Genomic DNA, 14380 nt, shown 5'->3' with positions numbered 1-14380 from the left:
TGATAAAAAAAAAAAAAATACCCTATGCAATTTTAAAAAATAGCAATTTTAAAAATGCAATTTTTAAAAACAATAAATCGCACTCCCAAACGGGCATGAATCTCTTGTGAGTTACGGTGATTAATCTCTCCCAATAAAACCCATTTCATTCCACTATTCCCTCTCAGATCCAAAGTAAAAGCACGCTCTCTTCCAACATGCAACTCTGCTCAAAGTCAGCCGTTCTGGGTTCTCGTTCTTTTCACTTGGGGTTCTCTCTTGGCTCTTAAGTTTGCTATTGCCTTCTTCAAATGGGTCTTCATCAATTTTCTCATACCCGCTAAGAATCTCAAGAAGTACAAGTTCTGGGCACTCGTTACCGAACCCACTAACGGTATTGGCAAGGGTTTCACTTTTCAATTGGCTCGTAAAGGGAATAATCTGATCTTGGTGGGTCGGAATCCAGACAAGCTCAAAGATGTTTCGGATTTGATTCAAGCCAAGTATGGTAAGACCCAGATCAAGACCGTTGTTGTGGACTTTGCTGGCGATCTTTTCGAGTGTGTTCGTAGAGTTAATGAAGCCATTGAAGGGTTGGATGTTGGGGTTGTGATCAACAATGTTGGGATGTCGTACCCGTATGCCAGGTATTTCCACGAAGTGGATGAGGAGCTGCTGAAGAATTTGATTAAGATCAATGTTGAAGCCACCCCCATGATCAAGGCTTAAAAAAAATTAAACCTAAAAATTCTAGGGGCCAGCCACCCCATAGAATTTTCACATTTTTTTAGGTTTCATTTTTTTAAAAAAAAAATTTAGGACACTTGTCACGATATCATCGAAGATGACTTGGACTTCCGTTAATTGGGAATGATAGAAACAAACGTAGGTAATGAATTCGTCTTTTCTCATATGTGAGTTACTAGATTTGTCATGTTTTAAAATTTAGGGGAAAAAAATAAAAACGTTAAAACCGAGGTACCAAAAAAGTTATTAACCCTAAAAATTATGGAAAGATCATGAAAAATTAGTAGCAAGAAAAACTAAAGACACACCTGCAAGGTTTTAGCCACCAAGGGGATCTTGGCCTTCTTTGAATATGAGTAAAGAGTGGGCTCTCAAGAGGAGGATTTAATCAATCCCCTTTTTATTTTGAAGATGTATCACATCTCTTGTCATAAGACTTGTTTTCACTCTCATTTACTTGAGCAATGTAGGACTAGTAGTAGCAGTGGGAATACAATTCCCATTAGGATTACTAAACATAGCCAGCTACAAGGGTGGAAACCCTAGCCTCCATCACTATAGGGGCCTTGGGGTAGGGTATGTGATCTCAATGCTCTTTTGGGCTTATTTTCGTTTTTCCTACACCATCAGGTTGCGGAAGGTATTGAAGATCAATTCTATCAAGTCTCCCTCTCGAGTAATTGAATATCATGCTTCATGCTCCCGTGTAAAATGAATGAATTCAAGCAATAAAAAACAAGTAATACTAAAAGACCCGTGTCTCCTTTGTCTAGCTCTTAAAATTACCATTACATTTATGATAGATTATTTTGAAAGGACAAGAGGGTTACATTTGATGATAGATTATCATCAAAAACTCATAAAATTAGGCCACAGCAACTTTTAAGGACGATCTCACTACAAAACTCTAGAGCAAACTAAAGAGACTGTCTGCAATCCCATCCGGAGTACCCTATTAGCCACAGATGTGTGGCTATTAGGGTAATGAATCTATGTAGTACAACTGAACTCAGGTAGAGAGAAAGAGAGTAGAAAGTGGACTTCATTATTACAAGTAATTAAATCCTCAATGGTTTTTCGAATCATCAACCAGCACACCAAAGTAAAATAGAATCCAAAAAAAAAAAAAAACAAGAAACATGATTTTGAAAATTTATTTAGTCCATATCTCAGAGAATGGATAGAAATTTGATAATAGGATGGAAGCTGCTGACATTTGCAACTTGATCAGCTGCACCTAGTCCTCTTCTTCGGCCTCCTCCAGCCAATTCACAAAGGGCTCCAGGGCCTTCACAAAGGTTTGCCTGTTGCATTTTACAACGCATAAATATTTACAATTTAAAAATGGTACTGGATTCAAACTAAACTAAGGGGGTAACCCATATTGAGTGCAGAAGGTGTCAGACTATACACACATCAAGGATCCAGCGAATTACATACCTGCCCTTGGGGTTTGCTCCTTTGCGGAACCAGTGAAGAATGGTGTCTTCTGCAAGCACATCCTGGTCATAGAGAGACCTCACAATCTCAGGGAACAGCTTCATCAGCTTGGCATCCTCATAACATTGCATCTGAACTTTGTACATGAGTTCCAGCTCAAGTTTCCCATTGGTGCAGAAAGAATTCAACAATTTTGCCCATGCTTTCACCTGTATCATTTTCATAGAATCAGATGAGGAACTGCCACATCTGTAGTTTTCATGCATATACAAGAATTCTGATAGAATTTCTTTAAAAAATACATTCACCAAGCTTATGCAATATCCATACAAACCAGTTTTACTGGAGATGCAACTAGTGGAATATGACATAAGCAGAGTACCAAAATTTCCCAAAAACAATGCATTTAAATGCTATGATACGAATTGCAGAATCCGCTTCAATAAAGAGGTTTGGCCTGATCCTTTTCTTTCTCCTTTTGGTAGGTGAGGTCTAGCATGATCCAGAAGCCAAAAGTTTCCAAACTCATCAATAACATTGCAGTGACAGGATTTAAATGGTACAAAGTAATGAAGAATACAAACAATGATTATGTGGACCAGCCTTAAGCCCACATCTGTGGGCAGACAGCGAGCAATTTCAGAAATGATGATGATTACAATGATTTCTCATACTTGGCCCAAAAACCAATACAGCCCAGAACTCTCTGTCTTAGGGGCAAGATTATCTCGCGTACCAGGTGTATGTCACAGAATATACAACATTCGTACTGACCCATGCCCATAACCCATTCCTACATGTTACACAAGATAACTTCCCTCTAGACACACTCACACTCTGTGTCAGGAAAGAAAACCTAAGTGACCCTTCCATCCCTTGCAAAGGGCAATCTAAAAAAAAAAACCTGAAACAAATTGTAAAAAAGTTATCCACTGGATAGAAACACTTCAAGATCTGTTCTCAGAACAATAGACTTGAGACTTTCAGTTCTTGACCAAACTCAAAAAGCCTCAAGGTTACTTTTGTTTCAGTGTAAAACATTTACCCTATTTTCTAGTATCTGGTGCGGATGGAAAATAATGATCAACAGAAAAAGATTTCCGTCTCAAAAATAAATATGTCACTGCATGAGGAACCCAATGGTGACTCCCACCACCACAAGGAACCCAACCGCCCCCCTCACCCTGCCCCATTGTGGGTTTTTGTAGGTTTTTTTTTATTTGTTAGTGGCGGTATTTAATGATGTCCAGCAATTTTAAGAGGTTTCCAGTTGCAGGGGAGAAATATTTTTTGTACCAAACAAACAACAGAAATGATATTATATCTAGAATCTCAACCCAATAATGCAAACTTAGTGATCATCTCCAGAAATATCTTTTACCAAAAGTATTTCCCTTTAGAAACCACTTTATGTCAAAACAAATGCAACATAAACCATAATTACTTGGTCAGCAACACAGATTTATTTTTCCCAGTTACTATCCAAGTCCATATGATTGCAATAGAGGATCTGACACATTTCCTTCTCACTATCTTCACCCGTTGGCCTACTGCATTAATGAATATCCTTGTGTCCTTCATATTCTTATATTTTTTTTTTCTCTGTTATCAAAGTTGTGCATTGATATATCAGAACAAGAAATTGTGATACTCCCATAGCAGTAATAATCACAATCATACAACACTCTAAAGTGGGATACTCCCATAGCGCTAATAATCACAATCACACGCCTATGCTACCATATCTTTAATTCAGTGATCACATTTTAACCATCTCAGAAAGAATCTATTCAACTAACCAGCTCACCAAAGTAAATGAAAACAATTGTTTGGTATCCAATAGTCAATGAAGTTATAGACAAGACATCCAGCTTTCAAAAATAGTCCAAAAATCATATTAAGAAGGCATACTAAAACATTAGAATGGTAGCATGTGTCCAAACACTTACATATAAAGCAAGGCTTTTTTCTTGCCTTCACTAATAACGTGTAGTGAGTAGAGCAGCCAATGTCAACCAGATGAGTAAAGCAAGTCACACACAACCCATATTTTGGGATCATACAAGGCTCACACTCAACCCTCAGAAGAATCTTTTGGGCACTAAAGTAAATAACTCAATGTTGCCAAATCTAAAGGGGCAGAGCAAAATTTGAAAATAAAAGCGCAGAGGGGCGCAACCCACATACACAGGAAGTATAAACAGAAAGCGCCTAAGAGAGAGAGAAATGAAAGAGAAAATTAGAAAATCTAATCACTAATGGAGCTAGCCAAGCGGCCGTCCAAGAGTAAAGAGTAAAGAAGAAAAAATGAGTCAATTCCTCTATAGTCATAAATATGTTCCTTAAGGAACTTTGCGAACATTTTTTTTGCTAATTGCCACCATCCAACTGAAGACGAGACATTTACTACATAGGGGCCCCTAATACCCCCTTATATCTTTTTATAAGCCAAAGAAGCAAATATCTACAGGTAACACAAGCTGCACATAATATGTGCAAAAGTCAACTTGATCAGATGAGCTATAGCCATATGATGCAAACACCTTTTTTTTTTTTCGTTACGTTCTACACTGTTCAGTGATTAAGTGAACTAAGGCTTAAAAAACCATTGACCCTTAGCACAGGCTTGCGTGCCACACTTGAGGTATTCTACTAGCTTCTCATGAAGTGGTGATTCCCTGCACTCTTTGCAGCCTCACCAAAACCATTTTTTGGTTATTTTGGTGAGGCAATTTAGCAAAAGTGGTTTAAATCTTCACTTTTCAGACTCACCATTTTAACCAAAATAAAATGGTGAATGAACAGTACTCACTAAAGATAGTGAGTACTATTCACTCACCAAATGAATAAAAAATAATATAAAAAAGTGGGAGTGCTTTAAAAAAGTGGGTAGTTAAAATAGAGAAAAATGTACTTTTAGTTATTTTGGTGAATAAAATTTGGTGAGGCTACTAAGAATGCTCTAAAGTACAGTAAATTAAGGACTATGTTCCCCCAACACCTTCCATTTCCTTCCACCCTCTGGCATCCTCCCAACCAAACACACTCTAAACTTATTTATACCATACAGTAGAGTCAGGTTCGATTGAACTGTGACATTGCTACCTACTGGGGCACCTAGACAACTAGTGCATGCTCCAATCTTATCCCAGATCTGAGATTAGATGTGTTCAACACCCCTATGCACACACGACTAACATCCCAAATTGTGCCCCTCAACACCACCTAAAATTATCAAGCCAAATGAAAGCAAAAGGAAACAATATGCTGGCTGAAAAATGCAGTACATATTAAAATTGTAAGCAACAGGTGAAACATTAACAAACAGTGAGCAGTATAGCTTACCCATGCTAGTAGAAAGATGTAATGTTATGTAGCAGTGATGCATAAAACATTCAACATGCGAGTTTTACTCATGCAGTGATATGGGCAAAGTCTAAATATACCTGGCGTAGAGCTGCATTAGCATTTTGTTGCTGGTTCTTACCAGACCACTGAACAGCATCCATTATGACATCCCACAAAATCCTAACAACCTCAAAGTCTGGCAATTTAGCATCTTTAACACGCTGCTTCACAGTCTCTGTGACTTCAGATATGTCAGCCTCCTCTGTTAACTGGGTTGTTAAAGTAGATTTCATTTCCCTAAGTTTCACCTCAAATATTTTTTTCTCATTGTATTCAACCAAGGCTACCAATCCTTCCTTGCTGACAAATTGGCAAAATAATATGGCACCCACATTAGTTTCAAATTATGTATTAAGGAGACAATAAGTGTTCAAATTAAAAAGGGAAAAACAAAGAAAAAGAAGAAGAAGAAAAAGAACTAAAAGATATACGAAAAGATTGAACAAAAAAAATATTCCTTCTAGCAACTAAAACATTTTTCCTACATCACATAAGCATTAAGAAAATACAGCTCCTCATGCCGAAAAGGCTCACACAAACAAAAATAAAATGGATGTAATTAGGAGAAAGAGTGTCTTAAAAAAAATCCATAATAACATTTCCTTAAACTAACAGTAAACTCACGTGAAATGCTCTGAGAAACTCTCAGGAGATCGCTTTGCAGATGGGAAAAAGTCCAGAAGATTGTCCTCCACTTTACCCCGCTTTAGGATAGAAATCAAATCATCAAGGCTATTATCGATCAGATACTCCTTAAAGAAGTCAGTTATGAATGAAAGGACTATTCCTTTGGCCACAAGATTATCCTTGAGCAGAGGCTGGAACACAGTCTCCGGTGGAAGACCTGATAACTTCTGAGAGAAAGCAAGTGCTGTGAAAATTGCCAGCTTCTTCCTCTCATTTTCCTCAAAAAGCTCCAAGGACTGCAGGAATCTTCGCATGACATTTTCAAGATTTTTTATGAGAAACGGCCTCCGCCGTAGAATTTTCTGTATGTAGATTACAGATGGTAAGATGGCTTCACGTTTAGGCTCGCAGTCTATTATAGAGTAAGGGTGGCGCTCCCCCTCATCAGGTTTTGTAGTTCCAGGTTGTGTACGGCCCCCTGTGAAAGCAACCTGCAGTTATCTGACAAATTAGATTATTCTGCAACTTAACTGTTCAAAAGTGAGAAGTATTCAAGTAAGACAAGTTACCAAAAACTAGAAATAACTTTAAAAGGCACAACAAATATATGTAAGAGAACACCAAATGCAGTATACTTTTGCCCCGATCATGGAAACAAGTACTCTGTAATGGATATAAGGACCAAGATTAAGAGTTATAAAGTAAATTTTAAACATGCTATCAACAGAGACAAAGTAATTTTATTCCATCCTGAATGAAATTACTAGAATCAGGGATAAATAATGAATAGTGTTGGACAAAGTAAACAAACATCCAAACAAGATTTCAGTATCCTGACCAGTAAAGCAAGAATAGTACAATAAAATGAGTCCTGAAATTTTAACAATAAGCACCTGATGCCCTCCACACTTGCAAAGATTTCATTGAACTAGGTTCAAATTTCTTTTGTCAAGACTGCCTTCCAAAATCCACATGTAAATTTAATCATTAGATTAATCATTCACTATCATTGAATCATCATGCCATAAACCACCTACAAATGTATTCTATGGATGTCATTTCCTAAATCTAGTTTTGCCTAGAGTCAAAGTCTAGGATCACCAATCTTTTATAAATCATAATAAAGATCCCGGAAACTGATAAAGGATTGGTTTTTTCCTATAACAGAAGTTAAAAAAATAAAAAATAAAAAAATGGTGGAGGGTCAAGAAGCTTGCCTCAAAAAAGGTGTCACCGTATCTTGAGAAGTTGAGGTCTGAAGATTCAATACTCTTAGCGATAAGTTCCTGTACGTAGCAGTTATGGTTAGGTACAGCAAGAATAGAAAGAAACACAATACACATGCACATACATAGTTGATAAGATTATAATTCCATAGATAACAATTACCAAATCACCAGCATTATCCAGATAAATCTGGACCACTGCATCCGAAAACGCTGCAGGGTCCAGAGGCGCTGCAATATTCCGTTTGCGGGTCTTAATCCGCGTACCACTGGACATATGGATCAAAAAAAACATATAAGAACAAGTTTGAGACTGAAAACTCTATAGGAATAGTAGTAATAGTAGTAGTAGTAGTAGTACTAGTAACTATAATAATCATAATTATGATTATGATTGATGTTATAAAGGCAGGAATGGCCAAAAAAAATAATATGTCCACCAATCCATACATATTGTAAGCATATAATCCCTAAGCTATGTAACCACTAATTTTCAAACTTTTTGCAAAGCAAAAAAACCATTACATTTCACCCAATTTCTGATCAGGGCACTTTTTTAAATATCAGATGTATTGAGCACTATTGGATGACTGGTGCCAGCAGTGGAGAAAGCTACAAGTAATCTTTGTGAGAGTACAACGATGGTGCTTTCACAATGGTATATGTATCCTATCCACCACTCTAACCATTTATAGAACCAAAGAACACAAGGAGAAGCACTAAACTCAATGCCCTCCTAAAGTACATTTTCATATCTACGAATAAAAGACGCTAATTTTAATCCCTTTTATAAGTAAAAGAAACACCCCCCAAAAAAACATAGAATAGGCAGAACCCTCTAAGAAAATAACAAAGGCAATGAATCATCAAAGTATGCATGTGATGAACTCAAAGTAGATCTGCAACAATGAATCATACAACAAATGCTCTTTTGAATCATCGAGAAAATCTACCAAAAACCAGAATGGAAATGTAAAAAATGGACAACAAATTCATCATGTAGGACCAAATAAACCAAGATCTCCACGTTATTGAGCCCAATACAACTTGGCTAGCTGAGGTATTCTTCAGTCCTATTCTTTTCTTTTTGGAAACCAATACACCATACAATTAGGAATTGGAATGTCATTTTCCTTTCTTCTCATTATTTTCATCACCAATTACCAAAAGGAAAACACAAAATTACTATATTTCATTAATTAGATTGATATAAGTTCCAAAATCACAAAGATAATCAGATAATACGAAATGTAAAACAAATGATTCGTCTTACCCAAGAGTGGGCTTCTCCTTCGAGCTGCAGGAATGAAATCAAAAGAGTCCATCAGTGATTTTCAGCCATACTCTTAAGATAAAAAATAATAATAATAATCGCTTTTTGTAGCAAATAATTGGCCATAACAGATGTAGCAAAGAGAGGATTTTTCAGCTACGGCAAACAAGCTCAGTTCAAAAGAATTAAGATAAGAACGAAAGAAAAAATATTCCCCAGGAAACCAAATATCGAAATGATAAAAACCCCCACTCCTGCAAATTCTGAAAAACAATATTCCCATTAATAAAAGCCTCCATTTTCAACAGTAATTCACTCCCAAAGTTGTTTTCTTTATTAAAAGATGGATCAGAAGAGGAGAAATCAAGAAAACCCCCAAAATATATATATATATATTTTTTAGAAAAAATTACTTGCTTTTTTTCCTTTTTTGAAAAAAAAAAAAAAATTCTATTCCACACAAAGACAAAAACTTATAGGATCGAATAATTCAACTACAAAACCTATAAGATCGAACAATTCAAAAAGAACCCAAAGCAACCAAACCCACCAAGAACATCATAAACCAAAATATGAAGAACTATATACATAAAGAAAGCGCTCGATTTATTAGATCAACAAGAAAAGATGAAAACTTTGGGCCAGAACAGAGCTCCTAGAGTTCGAATTCTATACATAGAGAAACAGATCTGTGAAGAAACCAAGAAACATTGAAACAAATCAAATAGCAAAGTTAGACAAAGAGAGAGATCAACAATTAGTGTGTGTGTGTGTGTGTGAGAGAGAGAGAGAACCTCATAAACCAAGACGAAGAGGGATCGGAGGAGATGTGAGTCTGAGTCTCTCTGCGCTCGGGGTTCTTGCGATTAGAGAGAGAGAGGGGAGAGAGTATCGTTAGTGCGTTTGGAGAGATATTTATTTCTATACGGAGAGAGAGAAAGAGAGAGAGAGAGAGAAGATTAATATATATATATTTCTACAAAAGGTTACTCTTATAAATATTTAGACCATTAATACAGGAGAAATGTTATTTTTTTTTATTTTTCATTTATTTTCATCTTTATTTTTAAAAATAGTTATCATTGAATTTATAGAAGTGAATTTGAAAAACACAGATACAAACTCAAAATATATATATATAAGAGATTAATGAATAACAGGTCTCTTAGATAAATGTTAGGCATTAAAGGAGATTAAATGCAAACTTTGTAACAATGCCTAGAGTGTACTTAAATGATGTTTAAATCATTAGGGGAGTCCCCCCAAAAAAAATTAGTGGAGCGTATATGTTCCTTTCAAAAAAATATATATAATAACTATATGTTAACGAATTTACTTAATTATTATTATTATTATTATTATATGTTTAGAATGTGAAACTATATGTTATTAAATTTGAAAGATTTAGGTGAATTTTATATGTCAACATTACATATGATTGATTCATTTACATAGAAATTTAGAATAAGTTGCCCATTCACAAGTTCATTTAGACAACAAATGCCTACACGCTTTCTACTTTGTTGTGTGATTGGTGACCAGTTAAAGTTGCCCGCTCGTGAGAAGAGCCATGGGTTTTTGGAAGACCTAGAGTCCCCTTTACATTATGCCATGCTTCCTTTTTAGTGTTTTCTGTCGTTGATTCCTTATAGATTTCCATGTTTAATGTTGTTGGAAAGATAGAATCTCACTAGAATATTTATGTAACAAATATTGTCTTTTTCTATAGACGTTTCTAGGGTTAAATACCCTTTTGGTACTTGGGAATTTTAAGTTTTTACGCCTTTATTTTTTCTTACTTAGGTTTCATTTTGTATCATATATGATACCTAGGTTACAGTTAAATATTGAAATGGTACCCGTCTATATTTCGTTCATAAAACTAACAGATTTCCATTCATTTTTGAAATTAGGGATGGACGTAAAATGTTTTCAGCAGAAAATATTTTCTTGAAAAATTATTTATTATAAAATATTTTTCGATGTTTGGTGCATACAAAAACTCACAATATATATATATATATATATATATATATATATATATATATATATATATATATATATTCATTCAATTATATTAAACTTTAAATTATGATAATATCTTGATCAGGTCCTAGTGGTGGCATGACCAGGTCCCAGTGAGATCTTGGTCAGGTCTTGGCAGTGACCCGATCAGGTCCTGGCGAAGTCTCGGCGATAGCTCAATTGGATCCTGGTCGAGTCCTAGCGGTGACCCAAACAAGTTCTGATGAAGTCTAGGCGGTGCCCCAACCAAGTCCATATGCTTCCCGACTAGGTCTCAGTGGGGTCTCGGTCGGGTCTTGGCGGTGGCCTGAGCAAAGTGTGGCGATGGCCCCTGTCTTGACCGAGTTCTGGCGGGGTCCTAACCAGGTCTCGACAGGCTCTCAGTCAGGTTTCGATAGTAGCCTATGAAGTCTTGGCGGGGTTCCGGCGACATCCCGGTTGGATCTGTAAATTTGAGAATGAGAAGATCAAACTCTAAAAATGATTTACAATTTTTAAAAAATAGAAACAATTTTCCGAAAATTAAAGCTAATTTTTTCGGTCAAAATAAAAATATTTTTCAGTGACAATTATTTTATGTCACACCAAATACTCAAAAATACGAAAAACATTGTTCAAAAATCATTTTTCGCCGAAAGAAATAGAGTCTTTTAGTCTCCAAAAGCCACTTAAAGTTGTTAAAAAGATCCAATATATTACTAAAAGAATATCTTTAAATTTTTTAGACCAAATTGAATTTTCTTGGCTTTTTTAAGGTCCATGTCATAACCATTATGCAAGGTGGTCTCCAAAAAATTTGAACACATTGATTCTAAAAGCCAGCTAATCGTTTAAAATGAGTAACTTATGGAACTAACAAAATCATCACGAGCAAATTATTAAATCTAAGAAGATCGAGATTACCGGTGAGGTTTGATAATTCCATTCACAGCAATGCAACAACCACATTACCAGTCTATTTGAATTTGCGATTTAAAAATAGTAATTTGAAAATATGATTTTTAAAACATAATTAAGTGTCTGACAAAATCGCAATTTAACCTTTAAAATCGCAGTGTAACATTTAAAATTAGGCATTTTTAAAAAAATCACATCCTTATGCATTTTCAAATTGCAATTTTTTTAAAATGTAATCCTAAACAAATAATTTTCTACGATTTGATTTAAAATCGCAATTTTGTCTATGAAATCGCAATACCAAACGCACTTCTACATAAACTCATAAAACACACTATTTCCCCTCGTCAGGCAACCGCCAAGACAGATTCTTACGTAATCATTCAAATTGATAATGATTATTGAAACACAAAATAGGCTCTAGATGTTATTCCACCACTAAAACATTCACTTTGGTTTTATGTATATTTTTATGCAAAATGGCTAATCAAAATACACTTTATCTAGTTTAGTTAATGAGTTTTAAAAGACAGTGTACATCTGATTATCTTTTTCTTTTTCTTTTTTTATCTATATTATTTAAATTTTATTTTTTTAAAAGGATTGTATTTTCCTAAATATCTTATTTTTCAACTTTTGGGAAAAAATAGGTGTGGAGAGAGAAATAATATGAGCAAATTTTGGGATAAGAGAGATATTGTGGAAAAGAAATTGTAAGAGAAAATTTTAAGAAAAGAGATGTGGAGAGAGAAATAGTATAATAATGAGATGGATACGTGAACTTTGCCCGCTACATGTAACGGTGCACTGATGCATAATCCGATGTAGAGAATTTTTTAGTGTTTTGTTTATCTATTTTAGATAAAAGTAAGAAATGACTAAGCCATTGTGAGTGTTCTAAATCAACCCTCTATAAAGTCTGGGGACCCAAAAAGTGCAAGCATTTTTTTCTCCAAAAGCACCTAAAACCCTATTCTCAAGGTACTAAAAGAAACCACCCTTTATCAAATGCGGAAGGACCATGAAGACCCAATGCACCAGAATCATTGTAACATCCCAACCCTAAATTAGCCTAACGGCCCTAACCTAACTCAATGGATCAAATATCAATAAACATGTTAATTTATTTTGTGATATTAGAAATATTTTTTAAAAGCTTCATAAATTCGGTTTAATTGCATATGTGCATGAGAATTCTATTTTAATCACTTTAATAACATCCAAATTTAATTGTAGCATGATAATTTTAATAGATAAAATATTTGGGGAAAATCCACTTTACCCCCTGAAGTTTCAAGGGTTTTTTAATTTGAACCCCAAAATTTAAAAATTGGCAATGTACCCCCCTAATGTTTCAAAAATTTTCAATTTAAACCTTCCGTTACTAATTTCCGTTAAATTGAACGGAAATTTTTTTAAAAAAAACTGAGGGTAATTATGTAATTTTAGAGATTTCCGTCCAATTTGACGAAAATTAGTAACAGAAGGTTTAAATTGAAAATTTTTGAAACATTAGGGGGTACATTGTCAATTTTTAAACTTTGAGGTTAAAATTGAAAAATTCCTAAAACTTCAGGGGAGTGAAGTGGATTTTTCCCAATATTTTGAGAAAAATCCACTTCACCCCCTGAAGTTTCAAGAGTTTTTCAATTTTAACCCCAAAGTTTAAAAATTAGCAATCTACCCTCCTGAAGTTTAAAAAATTGGCAACTAAAACCCTCCGTTTAATTTTTCTGTCTAAATGGACGGAAATCTATGAAATTACAACATTACCCTCAAGCTTTTTTTTTTAAAAAAAAAAAAAAAAAAAACTCCGTCCAATTTAACGAAAGGTTTAAATTGCCAATTTTTGAAACTTCAGGGGGGTAAATTGCCAATTTTTGAACTTTAGAGTTAAAATTGAAAAACTCCTGAAACTTCAGGAGGGTAAATAGCATTTTCCCCTTTAAATATTATTTTTAAGCCAAATAAGGCATAGCAGGCTAGCAGCACTCTAAGGGAATCTTTGTCCAGGTTTTGCAAAATTCTAAAATTAGACTTTCAATTATTTTGGATCTTTAAAACCTAATTATTTTTTGAAAAGGAAAAACCCTAGACCTATAAAAAGACCCATTTGATAACCAGACTACAGAAATGCACTCTTTCACATTTTGACATATCAATTAGACTACAAATTTGAAAATTCAACAACCTTTGCACTGGGTGAAAGCAAAGACAAAGGACACAAAAAGACCTAAGAATGACAAGCAACCAAATATAAGACAATTTATTAGTAGAGGAGCTCAAGTCCTATAATAACTAAGTGAGTCAACAACAACAAAGGAAACCTAGAAATTAAGTTTAGAAACAGACTAAAACTCGACTTTAAGAAATAATTTCCCTCACTGTAAATTTCCAGCTTCTGCACTCAACTACCTTACCACCAACCCAAGCTACACTAGCCATTAAACTTTAGGAAACTATAATACTGACTCGTTAGTAAATATCAGATTGTGACAGAATATCAACTAGTCCGACCCTATATAATATCCAACACCAAAAAATCCCAACAATTATAGTTTTGGGACACAAATTGTTATCAAGACTTCAATTTTTCTGATATATGCATTCACCTGACCAATCAAATGCAAGAAAAAAATCAAAATATTACTTGATGCCAGTAATAATGAAAATCAAACAAGAGGAATTTAACACAGGCATTACACTTTTACTGTGAAGTTAATATATTAAAAGAAATTTGAATAGTGTAATTGATACA

At 34.7% G+C, this 14380-nt stretch overlaps 2 protein-coding genes across 2 annotated transcripts; one reads left to right on the top strand and one right to left on the bottom strand.

Moving 5' to 3' along the window:
* The first annotated feature begins 95 nt into the window (after positions 1 to 95).
* On the top strand, positions 96 to 1410 carry LOC132169036 (very-long-chain 3-oxoacyl-CoA reductase 1-like). Its single transcript, XM_059580126.1, has 3 exons — positions 96 to 106; positions 168 to 702; positions 1357 to 1410. Exons 1-3 carry the CDS (start codon positions 96 to 98, stop codon positions 1408 to 1410), a joined length of 600 nt encoding a protein of 199 aa, XP_059436109.1.
* Positions 1411 to 1752: 342 nt separating this feature from the next.
* Positions 1753 to 9630, bottom strand: LOC132168939 (uncharacterized). Its single transcript, XM_059580038.1, has 8 exons — positions 9495 to 9630; positions 8701 to 8724; positions 7591 to 7696; positions 7419 to 7487; positions 6199 to 6692; positions 5613 to 5874; positions 2167 to 2375; positions 1753 to 2030 (listed from the first exon to the last, which is right to left on the bottom strand). Exons 1-8 carry the CDS (start codon positions 9497 to 9499, stop codon positions 1964 to 1966), a joined length of 1236 nt encoding a protein of 411 aa, XP_059436021.1. The 5' UTR covers positions 9500 to 9630; the 3' UTR covers positions 1753 to 1963.
* Positions 9631 to 14380: the final 4750 nt, after the last annotated feature.

This window comes from Corylus avellana, chromosome ca2 (genome assembly GCF_901000735.1).
Source record: "Corylus avellana chromosome ca2, CavTom2PMs-1.0".
NCBI lineage: Eukaryota > Viridiplantae > Streptophyta > Magnoliopsida > Fagales > Betulaceae > Corylus > Corylus avellana.
Note: the sequence above shows the minus strand (reverse complement) of the source record. Positions and strands in the feature narration are given on the sequence as shown.

Excerpts from the sequence above, each read along its gene's own strand:
- LOC132168939 (XM_059580038.1), bottom strand. Across the intron at positions 7,488-7,590 it reads TGGATAATGCTGGTGATTTG|GAACTTATCGCTAAGAGTAT; the intron begins GTAATTGTTATC and ends TGCTACGTACAG. Across the intron at positions 6,693-7,418 it reads ACGGTGACACCTTTTTTGAG|GTTGCTTTCACAGGGGGCCG; the intron begins GCAAGCTTCTTG and ends AGATAACTGCAG.
- LOC132169036 (XM_059580126.1), top strand. Across the intron at positions 703-1,356 it reads AAGCCACCCCCATGATCAAG|GTTGCGGAAGGTATTGAAGA; the intron begins GCTTAAAAAAAA and ends CTACACCATCAG.